Source organism: Mobula hypostoma, chromosome 11 (assembly GCF_963921235.1).
Source record: "Mobula hypostoma chromosome 11, sMobHyp1.1, whole genome shotgun sequence".
NCBI classification, from domain to species: domain Eukaryota; kingdom Metazoa; phylum Chordata; class Chondrichthyes; order Myliobatiformes; family Myliobatidae; genus Mobula; species Mobula hypostoma.
The window spans coordinates 114257433-114283469 of NC_086107.1; the positions used below are offsets into that span (position 1 = coordinate 114257433).

At 46.3% G+C, this 26037-nt stretch overlaps 1 protein-coding gene across 1 annotated transcript in view; it reads left to right on the forward strand.

Annotated features, from left to right (window-relative positions):
• The first annotated feature begins 21973 nt into the window (after nt 1–21973).
• Nucleotides 21974–26037, forward strand: part of LOC134354137 (3 beta-hydroxysteroid dehydrogenase type 7-like) — a 54503-nt gene continuing 50439 nt past the window's right edge. The window contains exon 1 of the mRNA XM_063062939.1: nt 21974–22198. Within this exon, the coding sequence (XP_062919009.1) occupies nt 22042–22198 (157 nt within the window). The 5' untranslated portion in view covers nt 21974–22041. The remainder of the gene's footprint in view (nt 22199–26037) is intronic.

Sequence of the window (26037 nt, forward strand, 5' to 3'; positions counted from 1 at the left end):
AATAAACCTGTAGCAAGAGATTTCACACTGAGTCGGGTTTTAATGTTAAAACCACTATCTTTATTAGTATCTACTTACAATGTTGTAACTTAACCAAGATAAACAAATGCTAACAGTGTTATATGCATAAATATAGTTCCCAAACCATGCTGAGCTTCAGGAAACAAAGCTTTAAGTCTTGAGATGATAAAATAGGAAAGTTCAGTAATCCACGGAAGAAGGGATAGGAGAGAGATGTTTGTAATCCAGGGTAAAAAGTAGAGAAAAGGTGGTTACATCGAATTCCACAGGTACACAAAAGTATCGTGGTCGAAGATCTCGTCCATCGTTGTTCCAAATCCACATACGAGTTATCACCGAGTGTTGGATGTGGGATGTGGGATGTCCGGGAGAATCCCAGCCTCCCGGACGGCCGCACCTGCGCCAGGTGCGTCGAACTGCAGCCCCTTAGGGACCGGGTTAGGGAACTGGAGCTGCAGCTCGATGATCTTCGTCTGGTCAGGGAGAATGAGGAGGTGATAGAGAAGAGCTATAGGCAGGTAATCACACCGGGGCCTCGGGAGACAGATAAGTGGGTCACAGTCAGGACAGGGAAGGGCAGGAGTCAGATACTAGAGACTATCCCGGTGGCTGTCCCCCTTAACAATAAGTACTCCTGTTTGAGTACTGTTGGGGGGAACAGCCTACCTGGGGGAAGCAACAGTGGCTGTGCCTCTGGCACAGAGTCCGGCCCTGTGGCTCAGAAGGGTAGGGAAAGGAAGAGGATGGCAGTAGTGATAGGGGACTCTATAGTTAGGGGGTCAGACAGGCGATTCTGTGGACGCAGAAAAGAAACTCCGATGGTAGTTTGCCTCCCGGGTGCCAGGGTCCGGGGTGTTTCTGATCGTGTCCACGATATCTTGATGTGGGAAGAACAGCCAGAGGTCGTGGTACATATTGGTACCAACGACATAGGTAGGAAAAAGGAGGAGGTCCTGAAAACAGACTACAGGGAGTTAGGAAGGACTTTGAGAAACAGGACCTCAAAGGTAGTAATCTCGTGATTACTGCCTGTGCCAGGCGACAGTGAGTATAGGAATAGAATGAGGTGGAGGATGAATGTGCGGCTGAGGGATTGGAGCAGGGGGCAGGGATTCAGCTTTCTGGATCATTGGGAACCCTTTTGCGGCAGGTGTGACCTGTACAAAAAGGACGGGTTGCACTTGAATCCGAGGGGGATCAATAACCTGGCGGGGAGGTTTGCCAAGGCGATTGGGGAAAGTAGAATTGCTGGGGGGTGGGAACTGAACTGAAGAGACAGAGGAAGGGGACGTTGGCTCACAAATAGAGAAAGCTTGGAGACCGTGTGAGAGGGAGGAAAGGCAGGTGATAGAGAAGGGACGCGCTCAGACTGATGGTTTAAGATGTGTCTATTTTAATGCAAGGAGATTATGAACAAAGCGGATGAGCTTAGAGCGTGGATCAGTTCCTGGAGCTAGGGTGTTGAGAACTGGATGACTCAGGGTCAGGAATGGCTACTTAGAGTGCCAGGCTTTAGATGTTTCAGTAAGGACAGGGAGGGAGGCAAAAGAGGTGGGGGCGTGGCACTGCTGATCAGAGGTAGTGTCACGGCTGCAGAAAAGGAGGAAGTCATGGAGGGATTGTCTATTGAGTCTCTGTGGGTGGAAGTTAGGAACAGGAAGGGGTCAATAACTCTACTGGGCATTTTTTATAGACCACCCAATAGTAACAGGGACATCGAGGAGCAGATAGGGAGACAGATTCTGGAAAGGTGTAATAACAATAAGGGTTGTTGTGGTGGGAGATTTTAATTTCCTGAACATTGATTGACATCTCCCTAGTGCAAGGAGTTTAGATGGAGTAGAGTTTGGTAGGTGTGTTCAGGGAGGTTTCCTGACACAATATATAAATAAGCCTACGGGAGGAGAGGCTGTACTTGATTTGGTATTGGGAAATGAACCTGGTCAGGTGTCAGGTCTCTCAGTGGGAGTGCATTTTGGAGATAGTGATCACAATGCTATCTCCTTTACCATAGCATTGGAGAGGGATAGGAACAGACAAGTTAGGAAAGCGTTTAATTGGAGTAAGGGGAAATATGAGGCTATCAGGCAGGAACTTGGAAGCATAAATAGGGAACAGATGTTCTCAGGGAAATGTGTGGCAGAAATGTGGCAAACGTTCAGGGGATACTTGTGTGGAATTCTGCATAGATACGTTCCAATGAGACAGGGAAAGGATGGTAGGGTACAGGAACCGTGGTGTACAAAGGCTGTTGAAAATCTAGTCAAGAAGAAAAGAAAAGCTAATGAAAGGTTCAAAAAACTAGGTAATGATAGAGATCCAGAAGATTATAAGGCTAGCAGGAAGGAGCTTAAGAATGAAATTAGGAGAGCCAGAAGGGGCCATGAGAAGGCCTTGGTGGACAGGATTAAGGAAGACCCCAAGGCATTCTGTCGCAAGTATGTGAAGAGCAAGAGGATAAGATGTGACAGAATAGGACCAGTCAAGTGTGACAGTGGAAAAGTGTGTATGGAACAGGAGGAGATAGCAGAGGTACTTAATGAATACTTTGCTTCAGTATTCACTACGGAAAAGGACCTTGGTGATTGTAGTGATGACTTGCAGCAGACTGAAAAGCTTGAGCATGTAGATATTAAGAAAGAAGATGTGCTGGAGCTTTTGGAAAGCATCAAGTTGGATAAGTCACCGGGACCGGACGAGATGTACCCCAGGCTACTGTGGGAAGCGAGGGAGGAGATTGCTAAGCCTCTGGCGATGATTTTTGCATCATCAGTGGGGACAGGAGAGGTTCTGGAAGATTAGAGGGTTGCAGATGTTGTTCCCTTATTCAAGAAAGTGAGTAGAGGTAGCCCAGGAAATTATAGACCAGTGAGTCTTACCTCAGTGGTTGGTAAGCTGATGGAGAAGATCCTGAGAGGCAGGCTTTATAAACATTTGGAGAGGCATGATATGATTAGGAATAATCAGCATGGCTTTGTCAAGGGCAGGTCGTGCCTTACAAACCTGATTGAATTTTTTGAGGATGTGACTGAACACATTGATGAAGGTAGAGCAGTAGATGTAGTGTACTGTATATGGATTTCAGCAAGGCATTTGATAAGGTACCCCATGCAAGGCTTATTGAGAAAGTAAGGAGGCATGGGATCCAAGGGGACATTGCTTTATGGATCCAGAAATGGCTTGCCCACAGAAAACAAAGAGTGGTTCACTCAGGTTATATTCTGCATGGAGGTCGGTGACCAGTGGTGTGCCTCAGGGATCTGTTCTGGGACCTCTCCTCTTCGTGATTTTTATAAATTATCTGGATGAGGAAGTGGAGGCGTGGGTTAGTAAATTTGCGGATACAACAGGGTCTTTTAAGAGACTCCTGGATAGGTACATGGAGTTTAGAAAAATAGAGAGCTATGGCTAACCCTAGGTAATTTCTAAAGTAAGGACATGTTCGGCACAGCATTGTGGGCCGAAGGGCCTGTATTGTGCTGTAGGTTTTCTATGTTTCTATTCGCTTCGAAGTCCGGTGCTGATGCCACTATATCACTGCTTTCAACCATATGTGCACCTGTATTCCGAGTTTCCTCTGTTCACTACACTCTCTAGTCCCCTACCAGCCCTATACAGGTCTGATTTTCCAAAATGCAAAACCTTACACTTACATGTGTTTTGAAGATTATCTGTAATCCGCCCCGATTTCTCTGTAATCTCCGCTCAATGACGCCTCTAAATTCAATGTAATTGCAGGGTATCACCACTAGGTGGGGGTGTTGTCCACAACTCTCAGCAGACACGGGCCCCTCGATCAAAATGTGGTCGAAAAGTTGAAGAGCCGAAGAAATTACAGATTGGGAGCAGTGAGAGATGGTTTCACTGAATTCGCGTCGAAGAGAAGATTTAAACTTCTTCAGTGTAGGCATCACCGGAAGAGTCTTCGCAGTAGTGAATTTAAAAGTGCAAACACGAGGATCTCCAACACGAGGAATTCTGCAGATGCTGGAAATTCAAGCAACACACCTCCAACCTGATGGCATGAACATTGACTTCTCAAGCTTTCGCTAATGCCCCACCTCCTCCTCGTACCCCATCCGTTATTTATTTATATACACACATTCTTTCCCTCTCTTTCTCCTTTTGTCCCTCTCACTATACGCTTTGCCCATCCTCAGGGCTTCCCCCCTTCCCCTTTTCCTTCTCCCTGGGCCTCCTGTCCCATGACCCTCTCGTATCCCTTTTGCCTATCACCTGTCCAGCTCTTGGCTCCATCCCTCCCCCTCCTGTCTTCTCCTATCATTTTGGATCTCCCCCTCCCCCTCCAACTTTCAAATCTCTTACTAGCTCTTCCTTCAGTTAGTCCTGACGAAGGGTCTCGGCCTGAAACGTCGACTGTACCTCTTCCTAGAGATACTGCCTGGCCTGCTGCGTTCACCAGCAACTTTGATGCGTGTCCCTCGATCTCCACGTCCCTGCCGCTCACTCCGTGGGTTCTATCAGAGTGTCCACACTCTGTGATTTCTCTCTCCTCTGCGTAGATTCCGTCTACAGAGCTTGTGGAGATCTGGTCTGGTCCGTCACCGAAGACTCACGCAAATTTCTGCAGATGCACCCCGGGGAGCAGGCGGACTGGCTGTATCGCCGTCGCTGAACAGGATCGGGGAAAGCTGCTGACGGTTGCAGACTCTACCAGCTCCATCATCGAAAACATCTTCAAAAGACGACGCCTGAAAATTAGGGGCTTCCATCACCCAGGCCATGCCCCCTTCTCATTGCCACCATCAGCGGGGAGGGCTACAAGCGCCAGAAGACAAACACTCGATGTTGGAGGAACAGCTCCTTCAAAGATTCAAGATTCAAAACACTTTATTGTCATTCTAACCATACATCAGCTCTGCAGGGCAGAATGAGACAGCGTTTCCCAGGAGCAGTGCAATCATAACATAACAAACGCAGCACTAAATAATAAACATAACAATAACTAGTAGAACACAACAGCCATATGTCAGTTAAAATCAAGTTATAAGCGTCCAGTGCAAGTTAAAAGTGTCCAAAGCAGAGTCAGGTAGAGCAGCTATTTAGCAGTCTGACTGCCTGTGGGAGGAAGCTGTTTAGTAGCCTTGTGGTTTTAGTTTTGATGCTCCTGTAACGTCTGCCTGATAGCAGAAGAACAAACAGTTCATGGAGAGGGTGTGAGGGGTCTTTAATGGTGTACTGTGTTTTCTGGAGGCATCGACTCTGAAAGAGGTCTTGGACAGAATGTAGGGAGACCCCAGTAACCTTCTCTGCTCCCCTAACCACCCTCTGCAAGGCTTTTTTGTCGACAGCACTGCAGCTGGAGTACCAGGTTGTGATGCAAAAGGTCAGCACACTCTCAACCACGCCTCTGTAGAATGTAGTTAAGATGTTAGTGGGGAGTGATGCTTGTTTAAGCTTCCTCAGAAAGTGCAATCTCTGCTGGGCCCGTTTCACAATCCCAGTGGTGTTCCTGGACCAGGTGAGATTGTCCGAGATCTGCACCCCAAGGAACTTGATGTTTTCCACTCTCTCCACTGTGGAGCCACTGATGCTGAGGGGTGTGTGCTCAGGCTGAGACCGTCTGAAATCGACGATCATCTCCTTGGTTTTGGTGACATTAAGCATCAAGTTGTCATCCCTGCACCAGCTCTCCAGGTTTCTGAACGGGCAATGAACCCATGGACACTACCTCCCCTTTTTTTGCTCTTTTTTTCCGCCACCGTTTATTTAATTTGATGTATATATTCGGGAAATACGGAGCTGAAGTGGTTAGTGGTTGGGTCGAGTTGATCTCTGATCTTGGCGATTCATTTTTCTCCCCATACAAGGAGACATCGTTGGCTGCGATGTGTCCACCGAGAGCTTATCCTTTACATACTTGCCAATTTCTGGGAACTCCGTTGTCCTGTGGAGTTGTTGTCGCTAATTATTAGCTGAGGGGTCAACATGTGTGTGGTTTGCTCTGGAATTTTGCCCACATCTGTTCATAAATAGGATCGAGATCCACGAGTCTGTTCACAGAACCGTTTGCGGAAAAAAACCTCTAAGAATTCTCTTGCATGCCGCGGATTCGCTTGTGCCACGTATCTCTTACTGTAATTTATAGTGTTTTTTTTAAGTAGATGCACTGCACTCCTGCCACATGTCAGACACAAAGCGCTAGAGGAACTCAGCAGGTCAGGCAGCATCTGTGGAGGTGAATTAACAGTCGACGTTTCGGGCCGAGACCCGTCCTCGGGACTGGAAAGGGAAGGAGGAAGGTGCCACGATAGGAAGGTGGGGTGGGGTGGGGGGTGAGGACAAGCTAAAAGGTCATAGGTGAAGCCAGATGGGTGGGGGGAGGGGGGATGAAGTAAGAAACTACGAGGTGATAGATGGAAAAAAAAGCAAAGGGCTGGAGAAACGGGATCTGATGGGAGAGGAGAGTGGACCATGGGAGAAAGGGAAGAAGGAGGGGAGGTGACAGGCAGGTGAAGAGAAGGGGTAAAAGGCCAGAGTGGGGAATGGAAGAGGGAAGGTAGAGAGGGAGGAAAAAAATTACCGGAAAGAGAGATCAGTGTTCATGCCATCAGGTTGGGGGCGACCCAGGTGGAATATGAGATGTTGTTCCTCAAACCTGAGAGTGGTCTCATCATGCAGAAGAGAACCGACACGTCGGAATGGGAATGGGGACAGGAATCAAAATGGTTGTCCAACGGGAAAATCCACATTTTGCAGATAGACAATAGACAATAAACAATAGACAATAGGTGCAGGAATTAGGCCATTTGGCCCTTTGAGCCAGCACCGCCATTCACTGTGATCATGGCTGATCATCCACAATCAGTACCCAGTTCCTGCCTTATCTCCATAACCTTTGATTCCGCTATCTTTAAGATCTCTATCCATCTCTTTTTTTGAAAGCATCCAGAGACTTGGCTTCCACAGCCTTCTGGAGCGGAGCATTCCACATATCCACCACTCTCTGGGTGAAAAAGTTTTTCCTCAACTCCGTTCTAAATGGCCTACCCCTTATTCTTAAACTGTGGCCTCTGGTTCTGGACTCACCCATCAGTGGGAACATGCTTCCTGCCTCCAGCGTGTCCAATCCCCTAATAATCTTATATGTTTCAATAAGATCCCCTCTCAGCCTTCTAAATTCCAGAGTATACAAGCCCAGACACTCCAATCTTTCGACATATGACAGCCCCACCATCCCGGGAATTAACCTTGTGAACCTACGCTGCACTCCCTCGATAGCAAGAATGTCCTTCCTCAAATTTGGAGACCAAAACTGCACACAGTACTCCAGCTGTGGTCTCACCAGGGCCCTGTACAGCTGCAGAAGGACCTCTTTGCTCTTATACTCAATTCCCCTTGTTATGAAGGCCAGCTTTCTTCACTGCCTGCTGTACTTGCATGCTTGCTTTCAGTGACTGATGTACAAGAACACCTAGATCTCGTTGTGCTTCCCCTTTTCCTAACTTGACTCCATTTAGATATTAATCTGCCTTCCTGTTCTTACCACCAAAGTGGATAACCTCACATTTATCCACATTAAACTGCATCTGCCATGCATCTGCCCACTCACCCAGCCTGTCCAAGTCACCCTGCATTCTCATAACATCCTCCTCACAATACACACTGCCACCCAGCTTTGTGTCATCGGCAAATTTGCTAATGTTACTTTTAATTCCCTCATCTAAATCATTAATATATATTGTAAACAGCTGCAGTCCCAGCACTGAACCCTGCGGTACCCCACTGGTCACCGCCTGCCATTCCGAAAGGGACCCGTTAATCGCTACTCTGTTTTCTGTCAGCCAGCCAATTTTCAATCCATGTCAGTACTCTGCCCCCAATACCATGTGCCCTAATTTTGCCCAGAGTGGAGGTGCTCGAGGAAACAGTCTGCCAGTGATGGATCTCACCAATGTGGAGGAGGTTGCATCAAGAGCACCGGACACTTTAGATGACCCCAGCACATTCGCAGGTAAGATGTTCCCTCACCCAGAAGGACTGTTTGGGGTCCTGAATGGAGGTGGGGGTGGAGGGGTCACCTGCAGGGATCAGTGCCAGGAGGGATATTAGTGGGGAGGAATGAATAGACAAAGAGAGTGATCTCTGCAGAAAGTGGTGGGGATGGGGGTGTAGTAAAGATGTGTTTGGTGGTGGGGTCCCATTTAAGATGATGGAATGGTGTGATGAAAGCAGAGCTCATGGAGTGGTAGGTGAGGACAAGAGGAACTCTATCCCCGTAAAGGCGGCTGGAAGATGGGGTGAACATGGATGTCTGGGAAATGAAGGAGATGCAGGTGAGGGCAGCCATCGATGGTGGTGCAAGAGAAACCCCATTATTTGAAGAAGATGGACATCTCTGCTGTCCTGGAAAGGAAAGCCTCATCCTGGGAAGAGATGCAGTGGTGATGAAGGAACTGAGAAAAGGGAACAGCGTTTTTTACGGGAGACAGGGTGGAAATAGGCACAGTCGAGATAGCCATGGGACCAGGAAGGGTTACAAGAGATGTTGGTTCACAGTGTGCCTCCAGAGATGGAGTCAGGGAGATCAAGAAAGGGGAGGGAGGTGTCAGAGATGGACGAAGTTAATTTAAGGGCAAGGTAGAAGTTGGTGAAATTGGCACGCTCAGGTTGGGTGCATGAAGCTCACCAATGCAGTCGTCGATGTAGCGCAGAAAGAGTTGGGGAATATAACTAGGAAAAGCTTGGAACATGGACTATTCTACTGGGGTTCATACGAGTGCCCAGGCTACAAGTCTGCAGAGACTGGGAGAAGCTGAAGGAGAAATATTTCAGGGTGAGGACCTGTCCTACCAGATGGAGGAGGGTGGTGGTGTGGAGGGGAACTGATCAAGTCTGTTTATTGAGAAATAAGTGGAGAGTTTAAGGCCTTCTTGATGGAGGATATAAGTGAGTAGGGACTGGACATCCAAGGTGAAAAATGAGTGATCGGGGCCAGGGAACTGAAAGTTGTTGAGGAGTTTCAGAGCTTGTGGAGTGTTGTGGATGCGGGTGGGAAGGGACTGAACCAAGGGGGATAAGATGGAGTCAAGGCGTGCAGGCACAAGTTCAGTGGGGCAGGAGCAGGCCTACTCAGACAGCCGAATTTGTGGATTGTGGATAGGAGGTAGAAGCAGGGGTGGGTAAGGGAACTATGAGATGGGAGTTGTCCAGAGTCGATGAGATCAGTTAGACACTTTTCTGATGGTCCAGAGTGGGGCCCTTTTCAAGGGAGAAGCAAGAGGATGTGTCTGAAAGTTGCTGCCTGTCCGCCGGTTCGATGGTGAGGTTGTGACTGGTGACGGGAAATTATAGGCCAGTTTGCCTGACTTCACTGGTTGGAAAATCGTTGAACTCTAATCATTAAGGGTAAGGTCTCAGGGTACTTGGAGGCACTGGATAAAATGGGTCAAAGTCAGCACGGTTTCCTCAAGGGAAAGTCCTGTCGGGCAAATCTGTTGAAATTTTTTGAGAAGGGAGAAGATAGAATGGCCGGGGTGAGTGGGTGAAAGAGAGAGAGGAGGAGGGAGAATGGCCTAATGGAAGAGAGGGATGATCAGAAGAGAGGGGGAGGGGGAGGGGGAGAGAGGGAGAGAGAGAGGGAGAAAATCCAAAGTGAAGTGGGGTGAAGGAGAGGGAGGGAGGAGGAGAGGAATGAAACAGTGCCAGTAATAAGCCATCCGCCACATTGGCAATGATCATTGACCATGCCTAGCCCACTGCTCTAGTCTCCACGCACATAACTGTGGGATTAGGCACAGCTCAGTCACATCTGTGTCACGTACCCCGTGGAAGGTTAAAGAACCAGCAGAGATGGAAAACACTTTGAAGTCCGGTATTGATATTAACTAATGATATTTATTAGTAACTACGCAATACAGTAATATAACTGCAGATAAATCAAACAGGTTAGCAATGATTATATATAAGTAAGTGTGGAATATATATGAAAACCAAGCTTCTTCAAGTCTAGGGGTAAACAGATACAGTCTTACGATGATGAGTAAAGTTCAGTTCAGTTCGTGGTATTGAGTTGAGTAGTGATGGAGAGAAAGAGAGAGGGAGAGATTTGAGTCTTCGGGTGAGCTGATGCCGTCGATCCTCCTGTTGTCCTCCGAAATCCTTTAAAAGTCACTGCCTGTGACCACAACAAAGGGGACTGTTCTTCTGTGGTGGAGTTATCAACCCAGGCGAGGGTTGGACACACAAATAACTCTCCACCGGTCACACCTTCTCCACACCGCGAGAGCCACTGATCGATCCTCCAAAACCCACCTTTTCTGTGGGCACCACAAAGCTCAATCAGTGTCCAAAGTCATGTCTCTTTGGTCTATCATCTGACCTTCTATTTATCTCACCGTGCTGAGTACCAACTGTTTCTCAAATAACTCCTCCCTTCTCTGTCTGTGTAAGAATGTACAAGCAGGCAATGTCCTTGGAGAAAGTATAAACAACTGTGAGCAGTCTTCATCTCTCTCCCTCTTTTAAACAAGGTGTTTGTGTTAAATAACTCTCTCTCTCTCTTTTCAAAAGCACAGTTCATAGGGGTAATCAAACACAGTTTATAGGAGTAATTCAGGACCCCGTCACATCTGTAACTTTTCCGATGACACAACTACTGCCGAGAAAATTTCAGATGGTGACGAGGAGCATCGGGAGTGAGGAAGATCAGCTGGTTGAGGAATGTCGCAGTAACAACTTTGTGCTCAATGCCATCTAAGTCCAAGGGAGTGATTGTGAACTTCAGGAAGGGGAAGCTGGGGGAAACACACACCAGTCCTCGTCTAGGGGTCCGCAGCGGCGGGAGTCGGCAGCTTCAAGTTCCTGCACGCCAACATCTCAGAGGGTCTATCCTGCGCCCAACACCAGGAAGAGGGTGTGCCGGCAGCTCTACGTCCTTCATTAGGAGTTTGAGGAGATTTTAGCAAATCTCCTCATTGTTGGTCACAAACTATCTCATCAAGACTTTAGCAAATGCCTACAGATGGACGGTGGGGAGGATTCCAGCCACTGGATCATGAGCGGCTGCAGCCGGTTGTAGGCTCGGCCAATGCCAACACAAGCACAAGCCTCCTCACCGTTGAGGGAATCTGAAGATCCAGTGGCAGAAGGAGACGGCATCCATCGTGAAGGACTCTCACCAGCCAGAACATGCCTCCTTTCCGTTGCTAGCAGCGGTCTGCGGGTACGAGAGCCTGAAGACACACATCCAGGAACAGTCGCTTCCCCTCCACCGCCAGGTTTCTGAACATCCCATGAACACTTCCTCACTGCTCCTCTTTCACACATTTTGTAGCAACTTGTAGTAATTTTTATAATTTTGTCGCAAATCAAACTTCAGGGCAGACGTCAATGGTAATAAACCTGATTCTGATTCGATGACCAAGTGCTGTCACTGATTTCGGCTCCTGGATGGGGTAACCAGGGGGTGCAGAGGTGCCGGAGCTCATCCGAGCAATTGCTCCGGCGCCTCTGTGAAAAAAAGTCAAAATAAACAACGGGGAATTTAACAGCGGCCGCTTATTAAATAGAGGGAAATTTACAGAAACAGGGGTTGGGGAGAGGGGGTGGTGGCTGGTGGGGAAAATGCCACTAATAACATTAGGATATTTGATCGTTTTTTGGTGAAATCCTGGAGCTGTGACTGTTTTGTGGAATTTCTCCTCGCTCGACCGGTTGTCCCAGCTTACCGTGCTGTAGCCTCCCGCCATTTCACAGGACCTCGGTCTCTCGCCAGCACTCGTTGTTTGAGCGTTGTTCGCAGAGAAAATAAAAATCTTAGATCTTTTGAAAAGTGGCATGTCGCTTGCCGAAGTGGGCCGTAAGGTCGGTAAGGACGAATGGAGCATTCGCACAATAAAGCAGAAAGAAGCTGAAATTCGTGGAAGTGTTAGTGCTACCCCGACAACGGCAGAAGTGGTCTCTCTGGTTTGTGATAAAGTGCTTGCAAAGACTGAGAAAGCATTAAGTGTGCGGCTGGAGGTCATGTCACAGAAGCATATCCTTGTTGATGGCAAAATTATGCGTGAAAAAGCACTTAGCCTCTATGAACACTACTGTGAGGGGGTTGAGGAGAGCGAGAGGAAGGAGTTTAAGGCTAGTAAGGGACGGCTGGCTAGCTATGTAAAGCGCTACAGCCTCAAGAAATTAAAGATCACGGGAGAATCGACATGGCTGATGTACCAAGTATCCTATTATGGAGCAGTTCACGCTTGAAGTCTCTCAGAAAAAAAATTGTTGATCACAAACTATCAAAAGCTCACACTGCTGCTCTAAGTGTTGAAAATATAGCTCGTGAAGAAGAAGGAGGATTATGTGACACCATGAATGCTTCGCATCCAAAGGTTCGAATTTTCGTTCTGCATATTATTTAGCTCAAAATGATCACTCTGATCACTTTGGCTTATTGGAACTTCAAAAAAAATAGGATTGACATTGGAATTGGACTGCATTCCTGCACTACTGCTACATGGATAATTAATCACATAGCCATTAATATGAAAAAGAACATTTTCAGGCATATCAAGCAGATAAATGGCAAATTTTCTATTCTCATTGATGATTCAACAAGCCTGAGCATTAAGACTGCCCTAATAACCATATAACAATTACAGGACGGAAACAGGCCATCTCGGCCCTTCTAGTCCGTGCTGAACTCTTACTCTCACCTCATCCCACCGACCTGCACTCAGCCCATAACCCTCCATTCCTTTCCTGTCCATATATCTATCCAATTTAACTTTAAATGACAACATCGAACCTGCCTCAACCACTTCTGCTAGAAGCTCGTTCCACACAGCTACCACTCTCTACCCCCTCATGTTACCCCTAAACTTCTGCCCTTTAACTCTCAACTCATGTCCTCTTGTTTGAATCTCCCCCACTCTCAATGGAAAAAGCCTATCCACGTCAACTCTATCTATCCCCCTCATAATTTTAAACACCTCTATCAAGTCCCCCCTCAACCTTCTATGCTCCAAAGAATAAAAACCCAACTTGTTTAACCTTTCTCTGTAATTTAGGAGATGAAACCCAGGTAACATTCTAGTAAATCTTCTCTTACTCTCTCTATTTTGTTGACAACTTTCCTATAATTCGGTGACCAAAACTGTACACAATACTCCAAATTTGGTCTCACCAATGCCTTGTACAATTTCAACATTACATCCCAACTCCTATACTCAATGCTCTGATTTATAAAGGCCAGTATACCAAAAGCTTTCATCACCACCCTATCCACATGAGATTCCACCTTCAGGGAACTATGCACCATTATTCCTAGATCCCTCTACTGCATTCTTCAATGCCCTACCATTTACCATGTATGTCCTATTTTGATTAGTCCTACCAAAATGTAGCACCTCACATTTATCAGTATTAAACTCCATCTGCCATCTTTCAGCTCACTCTTCTAACTGGCCTAAATCTCTCTGCAAGCTTTGAAAACCTACTTCATTACCCACAATTCCACCTATCTTAGTATCATCTGCATACTTACTCATCCAATTTGCCACCCCATCATCCAGATCATTAATGTATATGACAAACAACATTGGACCCAGTACAGATCCCTGAGGCACACCACTAGACACTGGCCTCCAATCTGACACACAGTTATCCACCACTACTCTCTGGCGTCTCCCATCCAGCCACTGCTGAATCCATTTTATTACTTCAATATTAATACCTAAAGGTTGAACCTTCCTCACTAACCTTCCATGTGAAACCTTGTCAAAGGCCTTACTGAAGTCCATATAGACAACATCCACCGCTTTACCCTTGTCAACTTTCCTAGTAACCTTTTCAAAAAATTCAATAAAATTTGTCAAACATGACTTTCCATGCACAAATCCATGTTGACTATTCCTAATCAGACCCTGTCTATCCAGATAATTATATATACCATCTCTAAGAATACTTTCCATCAATTTACCCACCACTGACGTCAAACTCACTGGCCAATAATTGCTAGGTTTACTCTTAGAACCCTTTTTAAACCAATGGAACCACATGAGCAATACGCCAATCCTCCAGCACCATCCCCGTTTCTAATGACATTTGAAATATTTCTGTCAGAGCCCCTGCTATTTCCACACTAACTTCCCTCAAGGTCGTAGGGAAAATCCTGTCAGGACCCGGAGACTTATCCACTTTTATATTCCTTAAAAGCACCAGTACTTCCTCTTCTTTAATCATCATAGTTTCCATTACTTACCTACCTGTTTCCCTTATCTTACAGAATTCAAAATCTTTCTCCTTAGCGAATACCAAAGAAAAGAAATTGTTCAGAATCTCCCCCCATCTCTTTTGGCTCCTCACATAGCTGTCCACTCTGATTCTCTAAGGGACCAATTTTATCCCTCACTATCCCTTTGCTATTAATATAACTGTAGAAACCCTTGGGATTTATTTTCACCTTACTTGCCAAAGCAACCTCATATCTTCTTTTAGCTTTTCTAATTCCTTTCTTAAGATTCTTTTTACATTCTTTATATTCCTCAAGCACCTCATTTACTCCATGCTGCCTATATTTATTGTAGTTATCTCTCCTTTTCCAAACCAAGTTTCCAATATCCCTTGAAAACCATGGCTCTCTCAAATTTTTAACCCTTCCTTTCAACCGGAACATAAAGATTCTGTACCCTCAAAATTTCACCTTTAAATGACCTCCATTTCTCTATTACATTCTACCCGCAAAACAAATTGTCCCAATTCACTCCTTCTAAATCCTTTTGCATCTCCTTAAAGTTAGCCTTACTCCAATCAAAAATCTGAACCCTGGGTCCAGACCTATCCTTCTCCATAATTATATTGAAACTAATAGCATTGTGATCACTGGACCCAAAATGCTCCCCAACACAAACCTCCGTCACCTGACCTATCTCATTCCCTAACAGGAGATCCAACACTGCCCCTTCTCTAGTTGGTACCTCTATGTATTGCTGCAAAAAACAATCCTGCACACATTTTACAAACTCCAAACCATCCAGCCCTTTTACAGTATGGGCTTCCCAGTCTATGTGTGGAAAATTAAAATCTCCCACAATCACAACCTTGTGCTTACTACAAATATCTGCTATCTCCTTACAAATTTGCTCCTCCAATTCTCTCTCCCCATTTGGTGGTCTATAATACACCCCTATAAGTGTTACTACACCTTTCCCATTCCTCAATTCCACCCCGGTAGCCTCCCTAGACGAGCCCTCTAATTTATCCTGCCAGAGCACCGCTGTAATATTTTCTCTGACAAGCAATGCAACACCTCCCCCTCTTGTCCCTCCGATTCTATCACAACTGAAGCAATTAAACCCAGGAATATTTAGTTGCCAATCACACCCCTCCTGTAACCATGTTTCACTAATAGCTACCACATCATACTTCCAGGTATCAATCCATGCTTCAAGCTCATCCACCTTTCTTACAATGCTCCTAGCATTAAATTAAATGCATTTAAGAAATGTTCCACCTCTTACTCTCTGCTTAACACTAAGGGTGCCAACAACTTTACTATTTTCTTTTTCTTCCTTCTCCCCTACATCTGTTCCTACACTCTGGTTCCCCTCCCCCCTCGTATCTAGTTTAAATCCACTGGAGCCTCTCTAGCAAACCTAATTGCAAGAATATTTGTCCCCCTCCAGTTCAGATGAAAACCATCCCGCCGGAACAGGCCCCACCTTCCCTGGAAAACTGCTCAATTATCTATAAATCTGAAGCCCTCCCTCCAGCACCATGTCTTCAGCCACATGTTGATCTGTGGTATCTTACTATTTCTAAACCCGCCTGCACATGGCACGGGTAGCAATCCTGAGATTTAAAATGTGAAAGTGATAAGGAAGGGGATCCCTATTTTATGTTTTTAGATCTAATTGAACTGCCTGATCAGAAAGCTGCAACTATTGCTAAGCATCTATTGAACTGTCTCAATAACCATGGGTTTGATGACTGTTACTTCAAACAGAACCTTGTAGCATTTGCTAGTGATGGGGTGAGCACTTTAGGCAGGGCTAGGCTGGGCTGCGGCCCAGGGGCCCGAGCTGCAGAGGGGCCCAAAATAGGTCGCTATCATCATGGCGGACAAAAAAAAATACGAGAGTGGAGCACAGAATAGAAACAAGAAACAAGAAAAAGAGGACCGTGAGAAAGAAGGGTTAAAAAAGTCATTGAAATTGACAGAATTTTTTAAACCTGTTCTCGATGATGCAGCAGTACCATCGCTCTTGTCACAGTCCGAGACCGGTGGACAAACGGAGACTTGTTCAACAGCTAGCGCTAGCACCAGTGTTAGCACAGGACCACCGTCCCTGCCACAGTCAGCAGCTAACGCTGAAGAGGCAGAGAGCATGACTTTGAGATTCCTGACCACAGAGGCCTCCGAATAACCAAGTCCGGCTGCCATTAACGTTAACATTACCGCTACTGAGGATCCTTACAGCACTGATCCTACTCGCACGGGAAAGGAAATGTTAGATGATTCAGTCCGAGCGTACTGGGCTACGAAAGGGCCGGAGTCCTGCCAGAATAAGGATGTGGAATATCAAAGCTTTGGAACGAGTATACAAACAGCAGAGACGTTTTTTCTCCGAATTTCACTTCAAACGCAGGCTCGTAAATGGTCAGTACATATCAAGGCAATTCCTCTTATATTCCCCTTCCACCGGCTGTGTGGTTTGTTTTGCATGCTGCATCTTCAGTGATGGTAACTGTCAGTCCATCTTCGAAACTGGCTTTAGCGACTGGAAACATGCCGCTGAACGCATAGGAGAGCATGAAAATAGCGAACACCACAGGAAAACGATACTGACCTACGTTACACTAGCGTCTGACAGCGGAAGAATAGATACAGAACTACAAAAACAGTTCGAGTCAGAGTGTGTCTACTGGACCGACGTATTGAGGAGAGTGTTGGTGGTTGTGAAGTTTTTGGTCGAGAGGGGACGGGCTATCCGAGGCTCCAGTGACATATTTGGCAGGTCTGATAATGGCAACTACATAGGCTCAGATCCACAATGGGACAGGACAGGCTGAGTCATCTTACTCTGATGTCACTTGAAAGTGATCTTGTTCAGAAACTGGATTTTAGTGATCTGTTCCAGGACATTGCTGCAAAGAAATCCAGAAGAACTGGGCTTTAATTTTGAAAAACAAGCATCTGACTTTGAAAATATCTAGGCTTGTGTGTCAGCGCTGTTCCTGTTTTTGGGGCAATAGGCTAATAGTTGACTGTTTACAATCTTAGTAAGTAATAAGTGGTCTTTACTCTGCAAGCCACACAGTACAGCAATAGGTTAGTATGTGCTAGATCTCATTTTTCAAAAGGATTGTTGGAGTATTGTCAAGTTTCCTAGTTTGCCATAGTGCCATCTCTCTTGGCCTTTTTGTCTCTCATTTGTGTTTCACTTTCTCAGAACGCACGGTTGAGAAAAATACCGAGATAAAAATGCTTTGGCATAGTTTGAGAAATAAGGCCTTGCCGCAATAGCTGATTAAAGATTTAAGATTGGGTATATCAAGCTTTGTCTCCCTCATAACTTTACTAAGCCAACTAAGCCTAGGTCAATTTTTGAGTGCTTTAGATGCTGTCCTTCAAACTAAGGATCTGCATTACTTTCTGTCCTCCCTCTTAAGGCCTGTAAGTTTACAGCCTACGTATTGTACTCAACCAATGTCTTGATCCACAGCTTTGATATTTAGACCAGTACCACCTTTGCTCTTGTTCTTGCCTTTTTTTTGCTTGCTACAGCAGCATTTTACCGTGTCGGCAGGGGCCCGTCAGGGCCTCCAGCCCCACTAAATCCGGCTCTGGGTGAGCGTAACACTTGGTGTCAAATCTGGTGTTGCTACAGTTCTCAAGGAACATTACCCTGATGTGATAATTTAGCACTGTCTTAATCACAGATTAGAACTTGCAGTAGGTGGTTCGGTGAGAGAAGTTCATGGAATAAATCATTTCCAATCATTTATGGACAAATTGTACTCTGTTTACAGTAGATCACCTCTAAATCAAAAGGAACTGTCTGAATGTGCCTCTCAACTAGAACAACAAATTTGAAATATAGGCTGTGTTCTGGGCACCAGGTGGGTAGCTAGCTCATTTCCAACAGTTTCAGCAGTGCGGCAAAATTATGAAGCACTGTGTTTTCGTTTTGAAAAAGCAATGAAGGATGAAACAAGATCTGGAAGTGACAGAAAAACCTATGAAGGTCTGTTGAAAAGACTCTCTTCAGAATAGTTTCTATTGGATTCACATTGCATGAACTTGGTTTACTGTCAGAGTGTTTACAGAAATGCAGTACTACGATTGTTTATGCTGACAAACTGATCCAACAGAGCATAAGATCACCGCATGGAGTGAAAGAGCAACCTGGTACAAAAACTCTAGAAGCTCAAGAGGCAGTTGAAAAGGGGAAGTTTGGAGAAACTACCTTAACAAGCAACAACAAAATTGTCTCCATTAATTATCTACAGTTTCTTACTAGACTTATAAACAATTTGCAGCACTGTATGTTCAAGGCAACATACTTGAAAAACAAACTTCTCAACTTCAAAGTATATATAAATCCCTGCTAAATGAAATGTGTGCCCTTGATAAAGATAACGGGCCTGCTGAAACACTGCCTAATTATGGAGAAGCTGCAATATCATCTCTGTAAGAGGTTTAAGCTTTCTTCCTCCTCTGTAATAAATGCCTTCAGAGATTATGTGGAGGATCAGGGACACCACATCTCCCAAGATTTACGCTTGTTACTTGAGCTGTTCACAAGTTATTCCGATTAGTAAACACAAAATACTCTGCAGATGCTGGGGTCAAAGCAACACTCACAGCACGCTGGAGGAACTCAGCAGGTCGGGCAGCATCCGTGGAAATGAACAGTCAATGCCTCATTCTACTAGCCATTTTCCTTCTTCATCTTTCCTGTCTATCCCCTCCCCCACCCCTTTATCTTTCCCCTTACTGGTTTTTCACCTGGAACCTACCAGCCTTCTCCTTCCCACCCTCCCCCCATCTCTTTATAGGGCCCCTGCTCCCTCCCTCTTCAGTCCTGATGAAGGGTTCCGGCCCGAAACGTTGACTGTTCATTTCCACGGATGCTGCCCAACCTGCTGAGTTCCCCCAGCGCGTTGTGAGTGTTGCTTATTCCTATTAGTACTGCTGAGTGTGAGAGAGGAATCAGTCACATGAACTTGATAATAACAACAACACGCTCAAGAATTCTCATAAATCACCTATCAGCACTTATGTTTGTTAAACTACATGGACCTCCTCTAGTTCAGTGGAATCCTGAGCCGTACGTCACATCATGGCTGCGGTACCACAGATCAGCAGATGACAGCAGGACAAGAGTTGCTTCACACCCCCAAACACACATTATGCCAGACCCTTTGTGAAAATTAGTGTGAAACTTCTCATTGGTGGCATTTGGCAAGTAGGTAATTATTTTTAAATTGGTAAAATACATGATTACCATCTTTTTCTTTACCTGCTTGGTAATTATATTTTATGATAATTAGTGAGTCATCATCATAGTTTGTCACACCAGACAGCCAGCCGCCACCCTAGTGTTGTTTGGTTGATGTTGAGCAGGTCAGTGTACCTGCTCATTACATGAATGGGGCAAGGACATGAAATGAGCAGGTAAACAAATTGGGTGTGGCATATATAGAGGGAAGGAGCACCTTACGCCTCCTTTGGTAGAGATGTATCTCCACCCCACCACCCATGCCCAGCAGAAGGCAATGACTAACAACTTCAGTTAAAAAAAAATGCCAAGAGCAATCACAGTCAAAGACTACGATTACCTCCGTCACACGACAAGGCAAATAGCAATGATGATGACATTGTCCCTATGGGTTCATCATCATAGCTTGTCACACCAGACAGCCAGTCACTCTAGTGTTGTTTGGTTGATGTTGAGCAGGTCAGTGTCAGCTAAGTCAGGTGAGAGTGGGCAGTTGCACAGAACGTGTTCAATGTTCTGCACGCTTTCGCCACACCCACGGGATTCGCTGGTCTTTAAACCCCACTTCACCATATTGTCTCCCGTCCTACAAACCCCCGCTCTCGCTCTGTTGAGAGTGCAGCACTTCCGTCTGTCAAGCCGTGCCCCGTCTGGTAACATTTCTGTGGGGTCTTGCACTGTATTGTTTGGTGGGGTTCTGGCTTCTGTTTGTTGCCAGAGGTCAATCCTGTATGTCTGGGGGGATGTTCCGTGCAGTAGTTCCTCCACTGTAGCAAAGCTTTTCCTCAAATTAGTGAGTGCAACACTTTGTCATATTATTAAATGAAGTATTATATGTTTTATTGTACCAGTTATACACTGAAATGTAGTGATAGGCTAATGTCTTAACTATCACTATATTTCTGTGGAGCTCTGGAATTCATATATTTCTTTCATCTTGGTTTAGTGCTTGACATTATAAGAAGCCCTATTCATAGAACATAGAACATAGAATAGTATAGCACAGTACAGGCCCTTCAGCCCACAATGTTGTGCCAACCCCCAAACCCTGCCTCCATATTAGCCCCCACCTTAATTCCTCCATATACCTGTCTAACAGTCGCTTAAACTTCACTAGTGTATCTGCTTCCACCACTGACTCAGGCAGTGCATTCCACACACCAGCCACTCTCTTGAGTAAAAAATCTTCCTCTAATATCCCCCTTGAACTTCCCACCCCTTACCTTAAAGCCATGTCCTCTTGTATTGAGCAGTGGTGCCCTGGGGAAGAGGCACTGGCTATCCACTCTATCTATTCCTTTTATCATCTTGTACACCTCTATCATATCTCCTCTCAACCTCCTTCTCTCCAAAGAGTAAAGCTCCCTTAATCTCTGATCATAATGCATACTCTCTAAACCAGGCAGCATCCTGGTAAATCTCCTCTGTACCCTTTCCAATGTTTCCACATCCTTCCTATAGTGAGGTGACCAGAACTGGACACAGTACTCCAAGTGTGGCCTAACCAGAGTTTTATGGAGCTGCATCATTACATCGTGACTCTTAAACTCTATCCCTCAACCTATGAAAGCTAACACCCCATAAGCTTTCTTAACTACCCTATCCACCTGTGAGGCAACTTTCAGGGATCTGTGGACATGTACCCCGAGATCCCTCTGCTCCTCCACACTACCAAGTATCCTGCCATTTACTTTGTACTCTGCCTTGGAGTGTTGAACTCCATCTGCCACTTCTCAGCCCACTTCTGCATCCTATCAGTGTCTCTCTGCAATCTTTGACAATCCTCTACACTATCTACAACACCACACCTTTGTGTTGTCTGCAAACTTGCCAGCCCACCCTTCTACCCACACATCCAGGTCGTTAATAAAAATCACGAAGAGTAAAGGTCCCATAACAGATCCTTGTGGGACACCACTAGTCACAACCCTCCAATCTGAATGTACTCCTTCCACCACGACCCTCTGACTTCTGCAGGCAAGTCAATTCTGAATCCACCTGGCCAAACTTCCCTGGATCCCATGCCTTCTGACTTTCTGAATAAGCCTAGTCATATATATACGTCACACCCAATTTGTGTACCTGCTCGTTACATGAATGGGGCAAAGACATGAAATGTTCAGGTAAAGAAATTGGGTGTAACATATATAGAGAGGAGATACAGGAAATGGCAAGCATTTTGTCAGCTCCGGCACCTAAAAAATTAGCACTGCGCCCCTGGGGGTAACCACCCCTCTATCCACTTTATCCTCCTACCTGCCCCCCTTATGAACCCCTCCATTTCCCGCTGCTGCTCCCTCACAGCCTGGCTCTGTGCCCAGGCCCACCCCATCAGCCGCTGGGACAGTTCAAGGCCTCGACTCGAGGCCACTGACGCCAATACCTGTGCTGTTCAACCGGTTGCTGCTCTCTGCCGAGTGTGTGCTGTCAAACACGGAGAGGGAGGGACCAGTTAGGAACGGGGAGTGGTAGAGGGAGAGGGAACCCCTCCTTTCCCCGCCCCTTGGGGCAGGCTCCTGCCACCCCCGCAATCAGTCATAGTGGCTGATCGGACCGGGGCAGGATGCGAACGGAGCCGGGTCTGGTGTACATGGTGACTGGTGGTTCCGGCTTCCTCGGCCGCCACCTGGTGCGCCTTCTGGCCGAACCTGAGCAGGACATCGCAGAGATCCGCGTGTTTGACCCGAATGTGGACCCGGACCTGGGGTCTCTGAATACCGGTAAGGAAGGGGTGAGGGAGAGGGGCAGGGAGGGACAGAGAGAGGGGGAGGGGGGAGAGAGAACGAGGGATGGAGGGAAAGGTGTAGGTAGTGAAGGAGAGATATGAGGGATGGAGAGACAGGTGTGGGAGGGAAGAGGAGAGAAGTGTTGGAAGAAGAGAGGAGAGAGACACAGAACACACACACACACACACACACACACACACACACACACACACACACACACACACACACACACGTACATAAGTGTGCTGGTGCTTTAGAGACGGTGCAGAGGAGATTTACCAGGAGAGTATGTTTCGTGAGGAATTGTTAAGTGAGTGAGGGCTTTGGAGTAACGGGGGATGAGAGGTGAGAGGTGTAGTAGACACCCGGGGCAGGAATGGCTAATGTGAGAGGGCATTAAGGTGATTGGAGAAAAGATGTTATGAAGATTACCCCTCAGTAATAATGAACATTAGGCACGGAGAAAGAATCTGTATTTACTGACAAGTATCTTTATTGTTTCAACTGAAAGCATGTGAATTTACACAACCAAATATCTGCGTGGACAGCTACTGAGTTTCCCTAACCTTCCACGAACAGCCAAAGAATAGAAAATGTAATACCCGGAAAAGAAATCCATGCTGGCCGGGTATTCCTCGTGGTCCCGGTCTAATCTCCACGTGTTGGTGGGGTCCTCTACGTCTGCGATTGTTGGTCTCCGCACTGTTGTCGCGCTTTGCATTCGAAGCTCCTTACTTTTAAAACAGTTCAATTGTTGCATTTCAATCTCAGTCTCTACAGAGAAGGTGCATATCACATCGGCAGGGAAAATTCACAAGGATGTTGCTGGGTCTGGAGGATCGAGGAGTTAGGACTTTATTCCTTGTAAAATGGAAGATTGAGAGGAGATTCGGTGGAGGTATACAAAATGATGAGGGGTATAGATACTGTAAATGTAATCAGCCTTTTTCCACTGAGGTTGGATGAGACGACATGGGTCAGGGGTGAAAGGTGAAAAGTTTAAGGAGACCATGAGGAGAAACGTCTTCACTCAGAGGGATGTGAGGTGTGGAGCGAATGGCCAGCACAAGTGGTGCATGCAAACTCAATTTCAATGTTGAGAGAAGGTTGGATAGGTACATGGATGGTCAGGGGAATGGAGAGCTATGCTCCCGGTGTACATCAATGGGAGTCAGCATGGACTAGATGAGCTGAAGGGCTTGTTTCCATGCTGAACCTTTCTATTACTCTGTGACTGATATGGGCCACTTCCTTATTGGCTCTGGCCCTGCATTGTCCTATAGCTTTGCCCTCAGTCTTGTGCTTTTTGTCCTTTTCAACTGAGTGGTTCAAAGCAGGTGAACCAGGCACTGAGTCCAGTGAGATGACAGAACACTCCTCCTACAAACCTACCATTTTACAGCTGCTTGTCTGAGAATGGCCTCAAGTTTAGTAGGTCATTATCAGAAAATTCTCTTGTGTCCACAGTCCAGTGCTATAATTAAATTATCCCAGAGCAAGAAATCTGTTCAAACAGTTCACAAAATGGTGGCTGCAAGGACAGTCTCACAAAATGTCTGCCACCATTCTTCTTCTTCTTGGCTAACAAACTGTATGGGTATTGTCAGACGTAAGTTTTTACACAGAATGGTGGGGGCATGGAACGCACTGCCAGGTGTGGTGGTAGAGGCAGATACATTAGGAACAGTTAACGAGTTTACGGCGCTAGCCAGGCGTCAGAGAACATTTCGGGAGTGCAATGTTATGTGTTTCACTGGAACGGGGCTGCACGAGGACATACCCGATCAAAACTTTTCCATGGACAGCTTCCAGACCGTTCGGGCTGACCGGAAGTGCACTGAGAGCGGTAAGCGTTAAGGAGTTGGGTGCTTACTGTTCTGGTTAACAACAGATGATGCAATCCAGGTCATATTACGATCGAGGAACGTGTTTGTAGACTGGATATTGAACTTTTTACTGTTGGACTTCGGCCATATTGCACTGAGATACAACACTGGGCGGCACGGGAGGTCGTTCCTGCCTGTGGCCATTGAACTTGCAGCTCCTCCTGTGGAGGGTCAGACACCCTGAGCCAATAGACTGGTCCTGGACTTATTTTCCATCTGGCATAGTTTGCATTTTGTTGTTTGATTGTTTGTGGTTTTCCTATTGCTATATTTACGCTCTATTCTTGGTTGGTGCGGCTGTAATGAAACCCAATTTCCCTCGGGATCAATAAAGTATATCTATCTTTAAGAGACTCCTAGATAGGCACATGGATGAAAGAAAAACAGAGGGCTATGTAGGAGGGGAGGGTTAGATTGATCTTGGAGTAGGTTAGAAGGTCAGCACAACGTTATGGCCCTGTACTGTTCTGTTCTAATGGAGGGAGAATGAGGTGATGTGAGGGAGAATGGAGGGGAGAGGGGAGGGGAGATGGAGAATAATGAGGGAGGAGATGTGTGGCGAGAAGGGGTGATGGAGAATAGAGAGGAGGGGAGGGAGAGTGGAGGGGAAAGAGTGGATAGGATAGGAGATGGGAGATGGAGAACAGGAAGGGGCTTCATTCCCAAAGCAAAGCCAGAGGCTGTCAGAAACACTCAGCAGGTTAGGCAGCCTCCGTGGGAATGGAAACGGTGCTGCTGATACTTTCTGGATTTGACCTAACATTCCCAGTCCTGAAACACCAATTCCTACCCTGTCCTTGGACGTTGCTGGCATTCCCTGTACCTTTCGAGGAGAAGGTTTCATGTTCATTAATGTGGAACGTCAGGTATATTGACAAGTGCAGGTCTGCACAGGTGCAGTGTAAAACCTGCCTGCAGCAACTTCACAGGTATGCTGCCAATGTAAAACCTACCTGCAGCAACTTCACAGGTATGCTGCCAATGTAAAACCTGCCTGCAGCAGCTTCACAGGTATGCTGCATAAGCAGGGATGGACTTCAGGCAGGGCTAGGCTGGGCTGCGGCCCAGGGGCCCGAGCTGCAGAGGGGCCCAAAATAGGTAGCTATCATCATGGCGGACAAAAAAAAATATGAGAGTGGAGCACAGAAAAGAAACAAGAAAAAGAGGACCGTGAGAAAGAAGCATTAAAAAAGACATTGAAATTGACAGAATTTTTTAAACCTGTTCTCGATGATGCAGCAGTACCATCGCTCTTGTCACAGTCCGAGACCGGTGGACAAATGGAGACTTGTTCAACAGCTAGCGCTAGCACCAGTGTTAGCACAGGACCACCGTCCTTGCCACAGTCAGCAGCTAACGCTGAAGAGGCAGAGAGCATGACTTTGGGATTCCCGACCACAGAGGCCTCCGAACAACCAAGTCGGGCTGCCACTAATGTTAACATTACCGCTACTGAGGATCCTTACAGCACTGATCCTGCTCGCACGGGAAAGGAAATGTTAGATGATTCATTCCGAGTGTACTGGGCTAAGAAAGGGCTGGAGTCCTGCCAGAATAAGAATGTGGATATCAAAGCTTTGGAACGAGTATACAAACAGCAGAGATGTTTTTTCTCCAAATTTCACTTCAAACGCAGGCTCGTAAATGGTGAGTACATATCACGGCAATTCCTCTTATATTCCCCTTCCACCGGCTGTGTGTTTTGTTTTGCATGCCGCATCTTCAGTGATGGTAACTGTCAGTCCATCTTCGAAACTGGCTTTAGCGACTGGAAACATGGCGCTGAGCACATAGGAGAGCGTGGAAAACAAGCATCTGACTTTGAAAATATCTAGGCTTGTGTGTCAGTGCTGTTCCTGTTTTTGGGGCAATAGGCTAATAGTTGACTGTTTACAATCTTAGTAAGTAATAAGTGGTCTTTACTCTGCAAGCCACACAGTACAGCAA